This window comes from Emericellopsis atlantica (assembly GCF_019669845.1).
Source record: "Emericellopsis atlantica unplaced genomic scaffold F5Z01scaffold_2, whole genome shotgun sequence".
Lineage (NCBI taxonomy): Eukaryota > Fungi > Ascomycota > Sordariomycetes > Hypocreales > Bionectriaceae > Emericellopsis > Emericellopsis atlantica.
Genome location: NW_025764704.1, coordinates 1,098,666 through 1,115,214, shown reverse-complemented (window position 1 = coordinate 1,115,214; position 16,549 = coordinate 1,098,666). Strand labels below are relative to the sequence as shown.

Genomic DNA, 16,549 nt, shown 5'->3' with positions numbered 1-16,549 from the left:
GGTGCGAAATCAAGGGGTTTCCATAGACAGAAGAGAGAATCATCAATGATGACGTTGCCATACGCCCAGGTCGTTCATTGTCTGCGCACGCAAATATCGGTGCGCAGGACCCATTTCTCCCCCTCAAGAACCTCCCGTCCTTCATGCTGCGGCGGTGCGTTAGCCTGTGTTCTGGCAGCAAGGTGAGGTCTGACAAACCAGTAAGCAGTCATCGCCATGCTTATGCAGTAGCAGCATGCCGGTCTCCAACGGCACAGCGATCTCCTCCGAGGGCGTCTGTCGGTCATGGGTGTAGAACACCGTCTCGCCGCCTTTGCAGCCCTCGGCAGCTGACGTCAAGTACAGCAAGAGTGTCCACGTCGTCTTTGTCGATAGAGGTGGCCCTTCACGCTGCGGCAGTGTGATCATGTTTGAGTCGTCGTCTTATCGATGTCAGTAACGCGCTGTACATGAGCGGGTGGTGTATCCTATACGTACAGTGACAGTCAAAGTACTGCCCTTTTGAGTACCGATAGATGCGAATATTGGGACTAAGTCCTACGACCTCGCCGCCCCTGCAAGCACGCTCTGGTCAGCTCACGCGTGGCAGGAAAAGAAATCCAGGACGTACCACTCATCTTTCCAGTCGCCGTCGGCCACAACGTTCTTCAACCCCGTGTCCTCCCACAGCCTGCGCGCAAACTCGGGGTCCTCCACCTGGAAGCGATCATTGACCCGGACGGCCTCGCCGCGCTTGGGCTTTCCGGGGGTCGTGACCAGCGGCAGGGTGCGCAGGAAGCTGACGTAGTCTCTGCACAGGGAGCGGGGGAAGAAGGAGGATATCAGGGCGATCTTTTGGGTTTGGGGGTGATACTCTGGTTGTAGGTAGGCGACAGGGAGGGGAGGCTTGAAGGGCGGCCATGAGGGTGGTTTGGCCGACGGCTGTTGCTGCACTGGGGGTTTTGACTTGCTAGACTTGGAGGGTTTGGGCATGATGGGGAGTTGGTTGCTTCAGGCTCTGCTCGAGTCTTGTCTGGATGGTGGAAGAGTCGTATGTCAGTATGTTGTGTGGGTAGGCGTCTAGAAGCGGCCTCCGAAGTTCGTGGTCCTTTCTCAGTTTTGAGTCGTCAATTTTGTACCACTTGTATGTGTCGGTCGGTTCGATTCTGCTGTGTGTGGTAATCACTACTGAAGGTGCTGAGAGGGAGCGGCCATGGATTGACGTTGGGTGGTCACGATTATGCTTATATCCGAACGAGATGCGACGTCGACCTCCAGCCACGTATACTTGGTGCTTGCTTCAAGAGAAGAAATACTTGGGTGAATCTGAGTAATATCAAATGAGAGGACATATATTGTTGAGAATTTTGCCCTCTTTGCAGTCTTTGGCCTTCAGATATACATAAACCACCTTCAACAACAAGACATATGCACATATCCAGTAGCGCGACCGCGCGTTGAAAGAATCTCAAGTGAAATTGAGCATCACATCGCACCCCCACGACATCCAACAGCCGAGCCCCAGCCTGGGCTCTCTTTCCAAAAGATGGTACTGGCACAGCTGATCCGCAGTGTCATTGACCCCGAGGGCAAACTCGATGCCAAACCGGCAGAGTCGCCCTCATCATCACCGCCTTCACAATCACCACCCCCCTCATCGTCTTCATCGGCATCTCCCTCCCAGACCGCGAAACCACAGATACAACAACCATTGCACTCGTACCGAGAGGACACCTACACACCGGGACAAAGACACTTTCGCCAACTATCCCTCCTCGTTCTGGGATCCGCCTTCCTCTCCGCCTCCATCTTCATCTCCCGACGGTCCGTGGTACGCCTCCAAAAGTCGTCCTTCCCGCACTTCTTCCTCTCCAACCGGACGCCGGCGTCGCGTCTGCCGACGGACGACAAGTACCCCATCGCCGCGCGCGCACTGGGCCTGGCGACGCTCAACGTCACGAGCTTTGGCGTCCTGCTCGTCGGCGGCATCAGCTGGGCGTTTGACCTGTGCAGCGTCACGGAGCTGCGGAACAGGACGCAGATGAGGCTGCAGAAGGGCAGAGAAATCGCCAGGGCCGGTATGGCGGACGAGGAGAAGATGGTGGAGGACAAGGTGGAGGAAGAGATGGAGAAGCTGCTTGGGCAGTGGTATGACAAGTTTGGGATCCAAAGGCCAGGCGCCGAGGATGGCAAGACAGCGAACGAGGAGAAGAAGGATGCTTAGAGAATAGGCTCCGGTGCTTCACATGTATAACAAGCGATATTTGCGTTTTTATATCCGCGGCATCATGGCCAAGTCACATATTTGGCTTCGCCATTGGATGAATGTAACACGACTTCCAAGTACAATCGGACGTCCCCCCGAACAAGCACATATGTACGCCCTCGCTCCCAATGGTATATGTACACACACGATGCACGCGCCTCGCCAATGATATAGTCAGCCCGCCCGATGCAAAGAACGCCAGATCCAAAGCCCCAAGTTATGCCCAGTCAGTCAGTCAGTCAAACATGGAATCCGTGTCCCGCTCTCATGCCTTGCTCTCCCACGTCTTCTTCTCCTCCTTGTCTTTGATGTCGGGCGGCTCCATGCCCTCCAGACTTGCGCGCCGGCCCCAGTTCCGGGGCTGTCTCTTGAGGAACGCGCCAACGGAGCCCAGATAGCCCTCGTGCCGTAAGAAATACGCCTGCTTGGAGCCCTGACTCCAGAATTTGATCGCGTAGCTCAGTGTGTTCATTGTCTGACGGTGTCCCCGGATGAAGGACCCGCCAAAGTAGATGTCGGACAGATTGTGGATCTGCGACTGTAGATAGGCGATCTGCCCAATATTGTTGGATATGGCGTACAGCAGCGACCGCGAGATATCCGCGCTGGAGAACGGTGCGTTGGAGTGAGCGTCGGCTCTGGGCCTGTCCTCGTCGTCGGGATGCTCCGAGTGGTCGGAGCAGATGGAGCCCATGTCTTCCGTCATGGCCTCGGCCTCGCGCTTCATGCGAAAGACCTTGCCAAAGGAGGAGGCAATGGTCGTGCTCTTGAGGCCAATCTTGCCATAGTCGGTGCCGTAAATGTCACCGACGAGCATGTCCACCTTTGCATTGTCGCCGTGCTCCGCCTGCGAGAGCATGTCGTCGAAGCTGCGCGCCCCGGTCAGCAGCGACAGCAGCCCCCACAGGGTGCCGCCGCCGAGCGACGTGCCTCCGACGCGCTGGTACGAGCGCGGGCCCGTCACCTTGAGCATGGACACGCCGGAGCCGATGTTGACCAGCAGGTAGGGGTATATGTTGTCGTGGGGGTCGACAAAGTGCATCGGCTCCGTGTCCGAGTAGGTGAAGACTTCGCGGGGAATCTCGGTGATGAAGAAGTCGAGGCCGATGATGAGGCACTCCATCTCGTCCTCGCGCAGGACGTCGACGCCGAGCGCGTCGCGGATCATGTCGTAGAACTTGTAGGCGCCGCCGCCGGTGGCCATGACGCAGAGCTCGCTGGGCGCGGAGCCGTTGAGGGCGAGCTGCTTGTCGCGCAGGTGGCGCATGAACTCGACGCAGTCGGCTATCCGGTCGGTCTCAAAGTTCTGGAAGTTGAGGCGGCCGCCTGGGTCGGTCGAGTCGACCTCGCGGGAGAAGTAGACGAGTTTGATGAGGGAGCCTCCAATCTAAGCGCGCATTGTTAGCCACGAACGAGGAAGAAGGTATTGGTGGTCTGGGAGAGATGTACATCGACAGCTATGTGGCTGACAACGGCAGTATGGTTCGGCAGTCGAATGTCGCTCGTCTCGTGGTGCGAGGGACTATGTCGCCCGTTGATGTATCCATTGGCGGTGCTGTTGGTGGGCGCAGGGGTCGAGGTGTCCGGGTCGACGATGAAGGCGCCCTTGACGTTGATCTTGACGCTGCCGGGGCGGGTGATGGTGTTGTCAATCTCCTCAGTGGAAGTCATTGTCCTCGGCCTGCGACGCACAGGTCGTTCTTGGGGCGTGTCCATGATGGCGAGCTCGTTGTCGGCCGAGGGGGTCATGGTATTCTTTCTCGGAGGGGTGCCACCAGGCTGCGGGGTGGTAGCTTGCCGGAGGACAAGACGTGAGCTCTGGGGTTGCGCGACGTGGGCGAGCGAACCATCAGAGAGTCCAGGCGAGGGTCGGGTGGAATTGAAGTGGATTGGATTGAATCGTAGCACAGAAGCAAAATTGATTGATTGAGAGATTGGGGGGTTGATTGAGGGTCTCCCCAGGTTAGAGCCGGGAGAGACTGACTGGAGAACTGAGGACTGGAGACTGGAGCCCCTCTTGCCCTCCCAAAGTCGAGCCCTTTGCTCCTTCCCGCCGACGAGACAAGTCCCTGAATTGGACTCCGTATCGATAAGGGGCTTTTTACACCGAGGCACCTCTGGCGGTCGGATGTTTTCCCTTCGGCGACATCATTCTCGTCAATTGGCGTTCCTTTGCTCCGGCTCAGATGAGACTTGACAGATGAAATTACATGTCCTCAATACAGCTACGTCATGAACTAAATTGACTATCAAAACAGCTTCGGCCCAGGCACAAGAACAAACACCAGAGTCAACAGGCCACCGCCAAGTGCCCCCGACAGCAACGCCTGCACAAAGATGGTATCCTGAATCTGTCGCAGCGCCGGCTCCTGGACCCAAATCTCCCGGTCAAAGATCTTCCTCACCACATTCCTCTTCTGGTACTTGACCACCCACGGCTCGTCCTCGTAGCTATTGCTGGACCCAAACGACTCAAAGCTCCCCTTGGACAGCTTCTCCTCCGCCGCCATGGACGCGTCGTCCTGCTCAAACAGCTCCCACGGACGAATGTGTCGGTGATGCAGCCCGTGCAGGACGACACACATGCCCTTCCATGCAGCCATGAGGGTACTGATGCCCAGGACCCATGCAATGGCCGCGAGGGCCCGGTAGCCGCGCCCGAGGCTGCTCAGCGTCAGCACGACGGCCATGGCGAAGCCCGCCACGATGAGGAACAGGCCCAGCCCACGGGCAAAGGTGACGCGCGCCGGGTTGCCGTTGCAGATGCTCCAGCGGACAAAGTTGGGGTGCGACTGGCCGCGGAGGCTGCTCTCCACGCTCTTGACCAGGCCGCGCAGCGCGGTCGGGTGCGTCGTCTGCGACAGGGCCTGCACGGTCGCCTTTTGCTCCCACGACGAGAGGTTGAGCTGCCGCGGGCTGCTGTACATGATGTACGTCGCGATCACGCGGTTGATCTCGTCGCGGAACGGCTGGATGGTAAAGGGCTGCCGCGCGCCGGCAGAGTGGAACGCATCCGAGGCCTGCGCCTTGTAGTCGGTGGTGCCGGTCCCCGCGGTGCTCGAGGGCGCGTAGCACGTCGTCTGCTCCGAGTGCCTGCTATCAGGTGGCGTGTGGAAGGGCTGGTGGTCCGCCATGTTGAGGTGAGACGGGGGCGACAAGGCCTCGCCCGCCTGCTTGTCAAAATCGGTGCCCTTGAAGATCTGCTGTGCGACCTCGACCTCGGGGCGACGCTTGTCGACCGTGACCTTGCGGATCTTGGCGACCGTGTCCTCGTGCATGGCGAGCGTCCACTCGGGGGCGAGCGCCTTCTCGCTCGCGGGGATGGCCTCGAAGCGACGGCAGTAGTCCTTGTACCAGAGGAAGAACTGGAGGTTCTCGGCCGAGTGCTCAATGTACACGAGGTAGTTCATAAAGTCACGAAGCGTCATGGGCTGTTGCAATCGCGTCCGTCAGCCTTGCGTCGGATTTTTCTGAGGGGACGTCCCTTGCCAGAGACGGATCAGGGTACTGGTACGAACCGGACAAGTGCCGCCATTTATGATACGGTCAAAGGTGAGGGAGTCGGGGATGCCTGACTGGCCCGACTGGCCGGAGCGGACGGAGCCATCACTGCGAGGCAAGGTCTCCTTGTCGCTGCCGCCATCGTCGGTCGTGACGATGCTGACCATGCTGAAGGATTCCTGCGGGACGTGCTTGGGACGTGTATACGTGAGTGGGAGGAGACCCATGGTGAAGGCTAAGCGTATGTACTGCGTATGAGAAGATGGCTGTACGAGTGTGGGCTTGGGCTCACGATGCCTTCACAGTCTAGGGGACACCCTACAGTCTATATACGTCTGGTGTGTGCAACAAGGCATATGGACTACGTATTGGACTATGAGCCCGGCGCTCAGGCTCCAGTCACAGTGCCTAAGCGCAATGACAGGCAGGCAGGCCGCGCCAGAGTCAGGCTAAAACAGGCGCCGCTCGTCTTGTCAAAGGTAGGGACGAGGTGTGCAGCGCAGGGTTTTCTCGACACGCCGAGGGGATACCGAGGCCAGAGGCACTTGGGAAGTCCATGTTCCCCATCCATGCCATGTAGGCAAGCACCGAGATTGGCTGTTTCGTGCCGCTGGGCGCTCTGGGCCTTTGGCCAGTGGCAGGCTCCATGTACGTGCTGTACTCATCAATCGCAAGACGTGCCTATCCGACTTGGCACGATCTAGTACCCGGCCGCCTTGCAAGGAGATCGCTGCCACGATATGTGGACTAGCTGTCAGTCTTCGAGTCATGTCACGCGTGGCATTCTCCATACCCTGCCCACTGTACTACGTCTCCCGTCTAGGTGCTTGTCCTCGTCGTCTCTTGCTGGAATGCTCGTCTTCTTTGTCTGCGGACACAAAGCTATTTGATCCCCTCTTCACGCACGCGAGGCCACCCTCACTTACAAGCGTCGAGCGCCAACAAAAGCCACCCCCTGCCGCTCAGACATCGTGGAGTCTCGACGTCGACCAGAAGCAAGGGCGGCGTGTGACTGGACATGTGGATCCAGCACTACGCTGCTTGTGTCTTGACTCGAGGGTCAGCTCGTGGCTGCTGGTGTTCAGGCACAGAGCTAAGCGTCTTGCAGCTGTTCGTCCGTCCGGTGCAGTGGCTGAAAAGATTTCGCGCTATTGCAGGTCCTAATCGTGGTCCAACGAGCAGTCAGATGGCACTATCGAAGCTTATCATGGTGATAATAGTATGGTCTACGTACGAGACTTGTTCCCTCATCTCCGCATCTCCGCGAAATGAAAAGGTGCGATCAATTACGCGCACTGATGAATCGAAACAGCATGGCAATGCAAGCTCGTGATATATGGTATACCTAAGGTATGTAGCATTGAAGCGCTCAGACACACTCTATCTTGGCGGCTGGCCTTTCGCATCGATAGCTCGACGCAAGGACTCATCACCATGCATGGGCGCGGATTCGGGATAATATTGAGACAGGCATATCGGCTGGGAGTCTGGGACTTGGGCGGTCGGGGCGAGCCGAGAGGAGCATTTCCCAGTTCTCATTGATTCATTTAGGCTTTCGCAGCTGTTCTGGGTGTCTCAACCTGTCACATGAGTGCGTCCCTTTTTTTCTCTGCCGCTGAGGCGCGACACCAGACTGGAGCTTATTAATTGCTTTTCTTGTGCTCGGTGATGCCATCCTGGCTGTCCACGTCGGGGATCGCCTTGCCAAAGCAGATCACTTCCTGTCTGTGTATGTTTCTTCGTTAGCGCAGGCTCTCGGATCTATTGCCGACGTCGAGAAGCATTTCGAGTTTCCCCCCGGATCGACCTACCCTGCAAATACCTTGATCCCGCGGCTGGTGTCCATGAAATACTTGCAGTCGTCGGCCAATTGACGGTAACTCGGCGCCGCAAAGAACTTTTCAGCATCGTCCCAGTTGGCGAACCACATGGTCGAGCAGCCGTCGTAGTCGAGCGGCGACATGCCCAGCGCAATGGCCTTGTCCTTCATGGACGGGGACTGGTGTTGCTGCGTACTCATCAGCCTTTGCTCACCAGACCAACAAGTCTAAAGAGGACGCAACCAACCTGTGTGTAGCGTCGCACGTTGAACGCCCCAAACGCCTCGGCCGCCACGGTCATGTCCGCGTGCACGTGCGCATAGTGCTTGGAAAAGTGCTCCCACGACACGTCGCCGAGCTTGGAGAAGAAGAACTGGATCTTGATGGCGGCTGGACAGAAGGTTCACATCAGTCAATGAATGAACCCAAGTTTCATCAGACGGCCCGGGGAGGAAGAGCGGCTCACGCTGAAAGAGAATGCCAGGGGCATCGTAGTCGAACTGCGGAAAGTTGAACGTGTGGTCGATGCGCTCGTGGCCTGTTCTGCGGTCGCCGGATGCCATGTTTGCGGTGTTCTTGCTGCTGGATATCGATGCGAGACGATGGAACGAGCTGGACAAGTGGCTGACTGGCATCACGTTGGCTACATGTACCAGACATGTACGTGACGTCTCGAGGCTTCACCAAGGGGCTGAAGCTGGGTGACCTTAGCCGACAGCCCCTTGTTTTGCCACACTGGGAAGAGGAGAAGAAGAGGAGACGAGGACGATCACGGACAGATTATTCCGTGAGCTGAGCTTACGAATGATCTTGGCTTCTGATGCTAGCGCACCGACTGGAGAGCCGGCCTTGCTGCATGTATCACGATGCTCCATCAGATGACAGGAGCAGAGCACGCGCCAGTTCAAGGACTCGAGGAGGCTATATTCACCTCATGCTATGCTACTATGTGTGGAACTTGACAACCTGCCTGTACTTGGACTTGCCGGCCTGCATGTCCTCAACCATCTGCGGCAGCTCCTCGAGCTTCCTAAACTCCACCTGGGGCTGGATCTTGTGCTTGGCCGTGAACTCGACCGCCTTGGGCATCCTCTGCGGGATGCTGGTGCTGTCCGCCTTGATCCGGTACCGGCCGGTGGTGAGGTCAAAGGTGGACACCTGGAGGTCCTTGGCCGCGATCCCAATGACCATGAGCAAGCCGTTGGTGCGCAGCAGCTCAATGGCGGACGCGTAGGCGGCGTTGGCGCCCGAGAAGACGGCCGCCGCGTGCGCGCCCTTGCCCGTGATCTTCTTGACCTCGTCGACCGCCTGGGCGTTTGTCCGCGAGTTGACGACGGCGTCGGCGCCCAGTGCGGTCACGGTCTCGAGGACGTCGTCGCTAATGTCGACGCCGACCACCTTGAGGCCCATGGCCTTGGCGTACTGCGTCGCGTACTGGCCCAGGCCACCGCAGCCGACGACGGCGATCCACTCGCCCGGCTGGAGCTCGCAGCTGTCGACGGCGTGGTAGGCGGTGATGCCGGCGCAGAAGAGGGGCGCGCTGCGGTCCATGTCCAGCTCGGGCGGCACAATCACCGCGTTGCGGTAGTCGACGATGCAGTACTCCTGGAAGTAGCCGTCGGCCACGAACCCCTGGAGGATGGGCTGCTGCCTCTCGCACCGCAGGTTGTGCACCTGGCAGCCATCGCACTCGAAGCAGCAGCCGATAAAGTAGTCCCAGCCGATCGGGTCGCCGACCTGGAAGCCCTTGCCCTCGGCGGACGGGTGGATCTTTTCAATGTAGCCGACGCCCTCGTGGCCGATGGTGATGGACCCCTCGGGACGAAGCTCGAGGTGAAGGTCAGAGTGGCAGAGGGACGCCGCGTGCGTCTTGACGAGGAACTGGTTCTCTGCCGGCTCCGGTATGGGGATGTCTTTTATGACAATCTTCTTTTGCGCCTGACGGGGGAGCTGTGAGCGGCGCGTGGGCGCGTGGGTCTGGGTATCACTTACACTGTCATATTGGCCGGCCTTCATCTTGAGTGATGTGATTTGGGTGGGCTGACTATGTTTCGTGATCGTGATAGAACTATCAGGGTTCCCAGAGTTGATGCTGTATAGGATGTAGAAGAATCAGCCATCCCGTATAAAAGCTCCGACCCCTCAAACTCGGCCCACGCTTCCACGCGGGAACTCCTCGGCCACAATGGGTCCCTTTGCACTCAAACGACGTATTGTCGGAATTAAGGTCTCCCAAGAGCCACTACAGCTGCACAAGCTCTCCAGTAGCTCCAGCCTTGCGATGGGGACCAGGCAAAAGGGGGCGATCGCGGGTGAGTAGATCCGGGGTAGGACTTGGGGAAGTGTGGGGGATCATGTGTGGAGGAGGTAAGCCTCAGGCCCTCAACGCGCGTTTCCCCCTTTCAATTGAACACTCGATCCATCTCGGGTGTCCTTACCCAGCGAGCAGCTTGCCCTGAAGCAGTCCGGCTCCACGGATCCAACGTCTTGGCCTTTCAGCGATAGCCGCAGCATTGAAGGCTGATAGTGGGCGATATGGCCATCGACGCGATACGAGGACGCCGCGAGACAGGATGGCAGACTGGTCACCGTACAGGCATCTTGCACGCCTTGCCAGCGGCGCTGTGAAGGGCTCGTCTGGCTCAGCTCTGTCTGTCAGTCGAGCTCACGTACATGTGCGTGGCATGGCGGTGGCCCAGAGGCCAGGATTCAGACCGCCACTGATGACAAGTCTCGCCACAATTTGAGGCCAGACCTGAAAGATCGGCCAGCCTAGCATAATTTTGCATCCCATATTGGAGGTAGTTGGAATGGCTCGGCCAGCGTCTTCCGCTTCGAGGTCCAGGCCCTGCTATCTGGTTCCGCTAGCCCCTATCTACCTTTCAGGCATGGGCCTCTGGATGCTGGGAGGTCTATACATGACCATCGTGCCCCTTTGGACTGAACTTGGGCATACTGGTACTTCATGACCTTGAAGATCTCCAGTCTGACCAAAGATAGCCGCCTCTTCACAGATCGACATCGGTCAACAATGGCAGCCCACCAGGATTCCCTGGCTCACGAGCCCCATGACGACCTCGAGGTCAAGCATGATGCCACCGACCATCAGGTCGAGCATGTACGAAACTCTGGCGACCAGACGCCATCCATTCATGTGGAAACGGAGGGCATCACGCTCAAGACATGGGTCGTCATCTTTGTGAGCAGCACACCGTCAACCATGTACCACTACGACCAACTCTGACAGCCCTAGATCCTCTCCGCCACGTTTGGTCTCAGCTTCTGGCCGGTCCCAACGACGGCTGCGATGCAAGCTGGCCTGGCCGCCCAGTTCGGGGAGCCACAGTCCCTCGTTTGGTTCGGTGAGAGGCCTTCCTCCCCACTGCCATTAGCTTGATTCAGCCTGGTCACTAACACCTGAGCAAGTCCCTACCTACACGACGGCCACCTCCATCGGCTTCATTCTCGCCGGCACCAACAGCGATCTGTTTGGCCGCCGCATCTTTCTCATCTTTGGCAACGCCGTCTGCAGCGTGGGCTTCATCGTCACTGCGACCGCGCGCTCCTCGACGCACTTTATGGCCGGCCTGGGCGTCACCGGGTTTGGCGCCGGCTTCTGCCAGATGGCCATGTGCGCCCTGCCCGAGCTCATGCCCAACAAGTACCGCCACATTGGCATCTGTCTGTCGGACGGCTTCGTCTTTGCCATTGTGGTCATTGGGCCCATTGTCGGCCGGTACGCCATCGACGCCGGAGAGAGAAACTGGCAGTACGTGTTCTGGGCTGGCTTCGTCCTCCAGTTCGTCACCATGGGCGGCTCCATTTGGATGTACCACCCACCAAAGCACCCGCGTGGTGTGCCGTGGGCAGAGGCCCTCAGGGGACTCGACTATGTGGGCGCTGCCTTGATCGTGCCCGGTATATGCCTGACACTCGTCGGCATTATCAACACGACAGTAAGTCCACAGTGCACACAGCACCCTCCTATGCCCACTGATTGCTCACAACCACGCAGTACAAAGCCGGCAGCGACGTGACCGTCATCGCCCCCCTCTGCACCGGCCTGGGTCTCCTTGTCCTGTTCGCGCTGTGGGAGAACTTTGGCAACGTCAAGTATCCTCTGTGCCCGCCCGAGATCTTCCGCACGCACAATGGGCGCGAGTTCACCGCCCCCTTCATCCTGGCCTTCATCGTCACCATGTTCTACTATGGCATCAACATCATCTACCCAACCATGATCAACACCTTCTACGTGGGCCCAAACACGTCACGCAGCGAGGAGATGCTCCTCACGCTACCAAACAACCTGGGCTTGGTCTTTGGTGCCGTTCTACTCAGCTGCTTTGGCAATCTACTCGGGCACTGGAAGATCACCCTGACGGTCGCCTGGGTCGGCATGTCCCTCTTTGGAGGGCTCCTTGCTCTCGTGACACCCTTCAACAAGGGCACCATGATCGCCTTTGCCTTTTTGGAGCAAATGTTCTTTGGTTGGGCACAGTACGAGAGTATCGCCTTCACACAGCTCGGCGTCAAGCAGGTCGATCTGGGCATCTCCGGTGGTCTGGCCGGCGTGGCCCGTTATGCCGGCGGCTCGCTGGCCCAGGCCATTTACACCACCATTCTCACCAACGAGCAAACATCAAGGGCGGCGCGTACCGTGCCTGCGGCAGCCGAGGCTTTGGGTCTGGGGCCACAGGAGGCACAGCAGCTGCTGGCCGCCATATCGACGGGGGCAACAGACGCCATTGCCGAGATTCCAGGCATCGTGAGTAGCTGCACTTCCCACATTGTGACGAGATCCCACTGACATTTGATTACTAGACGGACGAGATTGTTGCGGCTGCCTCGACGGCCTTCAAGTGGGCGGTCGCCCACGGTCTCAAGATCACGGCCCTTTCCTCGTTGGCGTTTGCGGGTGTTGGCCTGGTCTGCTGTCTTTTGCTGGAGAATATTGACCACAAGATGAACAACAAGACAGAGGTGTTCCTCGAGAATGACGTGAATGCGGAGAAGAATGTGTACCACTGAGCAGTTCGAAAGAGGCTAGAAAAGGGGCTGGGCAAGGGGCATCAAAGAAACAGGCTTATCTTATTTAATCATGAATGAAACTGCGCGACTTGCAGCATCTTGGGATCTGGCATGTTCTTCCATAGACTTGTATCCGTAGACGATAGTCCTTCAACTTCATGTTGCGAGAGACGAGTCCAGCTGCATCACCAGTAACCAACATGAAGGCACCAACTCCATGACCCAATGATCTGCTCAGCACCTCATTATGTAATTTCAATCCTCCCGATCAATTGATCTCATCATTCAATCTTCCACGACAGTCCATCAAGGTCACCAATCCTCCGTAGCTCCGCTAAAAGCGGGCCTCCTCCGCTCCGTGCTTCGGAATGCCTCACGACATCATCCTCCACGACGACGACAAATCACCTCGTTCCGTTCCTCACTGTACATCTTCACAGACAAATCAAGCCTTCCTCACCCTCAATTCATCGTCCAAGCAAGCCTCAGCTCGCACACGCACTCTCCTCCACCATCTCCCGCAGCTACCCCTCATCAACCACCCCCGCCATGTCTGAGCTCAAGGTTGGCGATACCTTCCCCGAGGGCGTGTCCTTCAGCTACGCGCCCCTCACGCCCGAGAACAGCGAGATCACCGCCTGCGGCATCCCCCAGAAGTTCGATGCCAGCAAGGGTATGTGCAGACCCGTCCTATGACTCAAGTGCAAGACTCACGTTTCTGGCCACAACAGAGTTCAAGAACAAGAAGGTTGTCCTCGTCTCGGTCCCCGGTGCCTTCACCCCGACCTGCCAGGTCTCCCACGTCCCCTCCTACATCAAGAACGCCGACGCGCTCAAGGCCAAGGGCATCGACCAGGTCGTCTTCATTGCCTTCAACGACGCCTGGGTCATGTCTGCCTGGGGCAAGGCCAACAACATCAAGGATGACTTCATTGTAAGTGGCATGACGACGAGGCACGCATGATGAAACGGAAGCTAACGTCGTAGATCTTTGCCTCGGATACCGGTGCTGCCTTCAGCAAGAGCATCGGCTGGACCGCCGGTGAGCGCACCGCCCGCTATGCCCTTGTGATCGACCACGGCAAGGTCGTCTACGCCGCGAAGGAGGCTGGCGGTGGCATCGACGTCTCTGGTGCCGAAGGTGTTCTCGCCAAGCTGTAAGCAGGGCAGCCAGCCTAAATAAATAGAGTGAAGGACGCCATAGACTATCAATAGAAGGTCGTTGCGAATCAGGACATGTATCACGGCACACGCAAAGCCAGCCAGCAGCCAGTCATGGACACTTGCACCGGTTGTCATTTGCTCAACTACCAATGCACCCTATGGCACGCCATGCACCCGAGTTGTGTCGAAGAACCGGTCCCGGAACCAAAACACACAAAGTAGAAAACCGCGAGACTCCCAGAATTTCCCTTTATTCTTTCATCCTCGACGTCCCGTCCTGCGCTTTCGCCTTGCCACCCCTCTTTCTTCTCTCTCTCTCTCTCAATCGTTCATGGTTTCGTTAAGGAAGGAGTGTAGACAACAAAAGGGGAAGGCCGCTTAGCGAGTGCGGGCGGCGGGCTTGGGAGCTGCGCCCTTGGCGCCCTGCTTGCTGACGTTCCTCACGGTCTGGCCCTTGGCGGCGACGGCGGCGTTCTTGGCCTTCTCCGCCTTCTTGGCGGCCTGGGCGGCGTTCTTCTTGTCCTTGGAGGCCTTGATGGCCTCGGCGCGGGCGGCGGTGCGGGCCTCGGGGCGCTGCGTGCGCTTCTCCTTGATCACGTCCAGGGAAGCACCCTCGATGCCACGCTGCGACTTGACGGTGCGGCGGGTGCGCTTCTTGGCGACCTCCTATAGCGGGTGTTAGTCCATCGTGTGTCTCCCCTTCCCAGGTATGCATGTCCCAGGCGTCATCGGGGTCGGATCGTACCTCAGAGATGCCCTTGCGGTGCTGGCGACGGTAGAGGACAGTCCATGCGATGCGGCGGGGGTTCTTTCGTTGCAGGAAAAGCGACTCGGACTTGCCGTTCTGGAAGCGGAAGACCTTGCTGTCGCCACGGACGTAGATTTTACCCTGTAGAAACGGACCAACGTCAGCATTCTGACTCTGGGAAACTTGTGCAAAACGACCACCACGCCACAGCTGCCCCGGTAGCCCCGTCACGTCCTCCCCATCTCAATCTGATCATCGTTCGGACCTGTCGTCGACGTCGCGGGGCAGCAGCAGCAGGGCCAGGATGGACGGTCTTGCACGCAATGCACTGGGAAGTCGTACCTTGCCAGGGTAAATCCTCTGGCCCGAGAAGGAGTCGTCGTAGGTTCGCATCTTGTCGCTGTTGTGCTGTTGTCGGGCGACTTGACGGGGGGGGTTAGTAGTGAGGTTTCGTAAGGCGAATGGGGCGAGAAGTTCTGGTTCCAGGGCGCCGCGATACGCTCAAAATTCTCGGAAACTGGTGGTGTGCGGTGGTGACTAAGCGAGGTAGGGCAACGACTGGGTGGGCGGCTGGTTTTGCGGAGTGGATGGGCACGTGATTGGTGGGGTCTTGACGACATCGCGATGCCGACGACTGTTAGTGTCGCGGACTCTTGAACCAACCACCAGTCTGATCAGCGAGGACAGGGCCCCTGGACAGGTATCGAAGCGTTCCGGCAATGGGCATTCTTACTGCTCTGTCCGATGGCGTCAAAAGCCGATCTCATTGCCAACTCTGTGCTCGCTGAGTTTGACAAGCTTCCGCCTAAGCGCAAGCCGTCGCACCGAGGAAACGGACATCAGGAATGGGTGCCCCTGAGCGGCATCGTCGTCGAACATGGTGACCATGTGCGTTGTGTAGCATTGGCGTAAGACACGGACCCAGCCTCGTATTGTCGAATGACTCCTTCTAAGACCTCGTAGAACGGGCATGAAGTGTCTGCCAGCCAGCAAGATCCCCCACGCCAATGGCATCGTCCTCCATGATTGGCATGCTGAGATCCTCGCCATCAGGACATTCAACCGTTTCTTACTAGAAGAGTGTGCCTCTCTGATCAGAGGAGACGATTCGCACATCGTTGACTTCAACACTGGTGCGGAGCAACCTTTCAAGATCAAGGATGGGATCAAGTTTCACATGTACTGCTCTGAAGCTCCGTGTATGTAACGATCCGCGGGACAGAGTTCCTTCATTGACAGGCAGTAGGCGGCGATGCGAGCATGGAACTCTCCATGTCTTCACAAACCGATGCAACACCTTGGACCGACCCAGGACCCGGGCCCATTCCCTTATTACCAGGGCGTGCCGACTTCTCACAGCTGGGCATTGTCCGGCGAAAGCCAAGTCGAAGAGATGCACCGGCGACGCTGTCAAAGTCGTGCTCCGACAAGTTGGCCTTGAAGCAGTGTACTTCACTCATATCAGGCTTAGTATCGCTGTTGGTTAGTCCACGCGGCGCATACATTGATACCCTCACCGTGCCCGAGTCACAACATACTGAAAGCGGATTTCGTCGGGCCTTCTCAAAGGATGGGAGGATGAAGAACTTGCAGAACAACATTTGGTCTGACGACTATGCATTCAGGCCTTTTCAAATAGGGACAACGAGTGTCGAGTTCGCGTATTCAAAGCGCAGTGTCACCCACACAGCCGAGAAGATATCGCCTAGTCCGTTGGCGACGGCGTGGTCAGCATCGGGGATAGCCGAGAACATTGTCAACGGCGTCATACAAGGGCGAAAGGTGGGTGATCCCAAGGGGGCCAGTCGCATGTGCCGTCAGCAGATGTGGTTACTGGCACAGAGCCTTGCGGATCAGTGCAATAATAGGCCCTCACTAACTGCTGCGCTCCACGGCGCAACCTATACGCACGTCAAGGCGGATGCACTCCTGCAGTCAAGAGGCCAGGTCATCGCCATAACGCAGCTCGTCGCCCTCAAGGGATGGATCAAGAATAGCGGAGATACGGGCTTCCAGTTGGGCCAAGCACAGAGAATGGAAACA

The 16,549-nt window shown here is 57.9% G+C and overlaps 10 protein-coding genes across 10 annotated transcripts; 4 read left to right on the top strand and 6 right to left on the bottom strand.

Moving 5' to 3' along the window:
- Positions 1–20: 20 nt before the first annotated feature.
- F5Z01DRAFT_212429 (uncharacterized protein) lies at positions 21–1,248 on the bottom strand. The gene is made up of 4 exons (XM_046258162.1): positions 611–1,248; positions 478–554; positions 199–422; positions 21–146 (listed from the first exon to the last, which is right to left on the bottom strand). Exons 1-4 carry the CDS (start codon positions 970–972, stop codon positions 75–77), a joined length of 735 nt encoding a protein of 244 aa, XP_046122631.1. The 5' UTR covers positions 973–1,248; the 3' UTR covers positions 21–74.
- A 277-nt stretch (positions 1,249–1,525) lies between these two features.
- F5Z01DRAFT_632775 (uncharacterized protein) lies at positions 1,526–2,203 on the top strand (the record flags this gene model as incomplete). Its single annotated transcript, XM_046261885.1, has 1 exon — positions 1,526–2,203. The coding sequence occupies one exon, from the start codon at positions 1,526–1,528 to the stop codon at positions 2,201–2,203; it is 678 nt and encodes a 225-aa protein (XP_046122630.1).
- Positions 2,204–2,510: 307 nt separating this feature from the next.
- F5Z01DRAFT_615119 (fumble-domain-containing protein) lies at positions 2,511–3,916 on the bottom strand (the record flags this gene model as incomplete). The annotated part of the gene is made up of 2 exons (XM_046260849.1): positions 2,511–3,632; positions 3,695–3,916. The coding sequence occupies 2 exons, from the start codon at positions 3,914–3,916 to the stop codon at positions 2,511–2,513; spliced, it is 1,344 nt and encodes a 447-aa protein (XP_046122629.1).
- Positions 3,917–4,267: 351 nt separating this feature from the next.
- F5Z01DRAFT_214832 (uncharacterized protein) lies at positions 4,268–6,274 on the bottom strand. The gene is made up of 3 exons (XM_046258164.1): positions 6,044–6,274; positions 5,764–5,981; positions 4,268–5,676 (listed from the first exon to the last, which is right to left on the bottom strand). The coding sequence occupies exons 2-3, from the start codon at positions 5,971–5,973 to the stop codon at positions 4,495–4,497; spliced, it is 1,392 nt and encodes a 463-aa protein (XP_046122628.1). The 5' UTR covers positions 5,974–5,981; positions 6,044–6,274; the 3' UTR covers positions 4,268–4,494.
- Positions 6,275–7,389: 1,115 nt separating this feature from the next.
- F5Z01DRAFT_670411 (EthD domain-containing protein) lies at positions 7,390–8,129 on the bottom strand (the record flags this gene model as incomplete). The annotated part of the gene is made up of 4 exons (XM_046264558.1): positions 7,390–7,471; positions 7,558–7,754; positions 7,814–7,956; positions 8,033–8,129. 4 exons carry the CDS (start codon positions 8,127–8,129, stop codon positions 7,390–7,392), a joined length of 519 nt encoding a protein of 172 aa, XP_046122627.1.
- Positions 8,130–8,353: 224 nt separating this feature from the next.
- Positions 8,354–10,061, bottom strand: F5Z01DRAFT_213624 (uncharacterized protein). The gene is made up of 2 exons (XM_046258163.1): positions 9,559–10,061; positions 8,354–9,504 (listed from the first exon to the last, which is right to left on the bottom strand). The coding sequence occupies exons 1-2, from the start codon at positions 9,580–9,582 to the stop codon at positions 8,512–8,514; spliced, it is 1,017 nt and encodes a 338-aa protein (XP_046122626.1). The 5' UTR covers positions 9,583–10,061; the 3' UTR covers positions 8,354–8,511.
- A 536-nt stretch (positions 10,062–10,597) lies between these two features.
- F5Z01DRAFT_670409 (fungal trichothecene efflux pump) lies at positions 10,598–12,594 on the top strand (the record flags this gene model as incomplete). Its single annotated transcript, XM_046264557.1, has 5 exons — positions 10,598–10,765; positions 10,820–10,928; positions 10,993–11,522; positions 11,582–12,331; positions 12,388–12,594. The coding sequence occupies 5 exons, from the start codon at positions 10,598–10,600 to the stop codon at positions 12,592–12,594; spliced, it is 1,764 nt and encodes a 587-aa protein (XP_046122625.1).
- A 367-nt stretch (positions 12,595–12,961) lies between these two features.
- F5Z01DRAFT_643943 (Redoxin) lies at positions 12,962–13,862 on the top strand. The gene is made up of 3 exons (XM_046262753.1): positions 12,962–13,267; positions 13,326–13,528; positions 13,582–13,862. Exons 1-3 carry the CDS (start codon positions 13,144–13,146, stop codon positions 13,753–13,755), a joined length of 501 nt encoding a protein of 166 aa, XP_046122624.1. The 5' UTR covers positions 12,962–13,143; the 3' UTR covers positions 13,756–13,862.
- F5Z01DRAFT_643941 (ribosomal protein L24e-domain-containing protein) lies at positions 13,863–15,045 on the bottom strand. The gene is made up of 3 exons (XM_046262752.1): positions 14,849–15,045; positions 14,504–14,647; positions 13,863–14,424 (listed from the first exon to the last, which is right to left on the bottom strand). Exons 1-3 carry the CDS (start codon positions 14,897–14,899, stop codon positions 14,137–14,139), a joined length of 483 nt encoding a protein of 160 aa, XP_046122623.1. The 5' UTR covers positions 14,900–15,045; the 3' UTR covers positions 13,863–14,136.
- Positions 15,046–16,548, top strand: F5Z01DRAFT_701027 (adenosine deaminase/editase; the record flags this gene model as incomplete). Its single annotated transcript, XM_046266407.1, has 3 exons — positions 15,046–15,414; positions 15,470–15,705; positions 15,753–16,548. Coding segments are annotated over exons 1-3 (1,194 nt in total), but the record flags the coding sequence as incomplete, so codon positions are not given.
- Position 16,549: the final 1 nt, after the last annotated feature.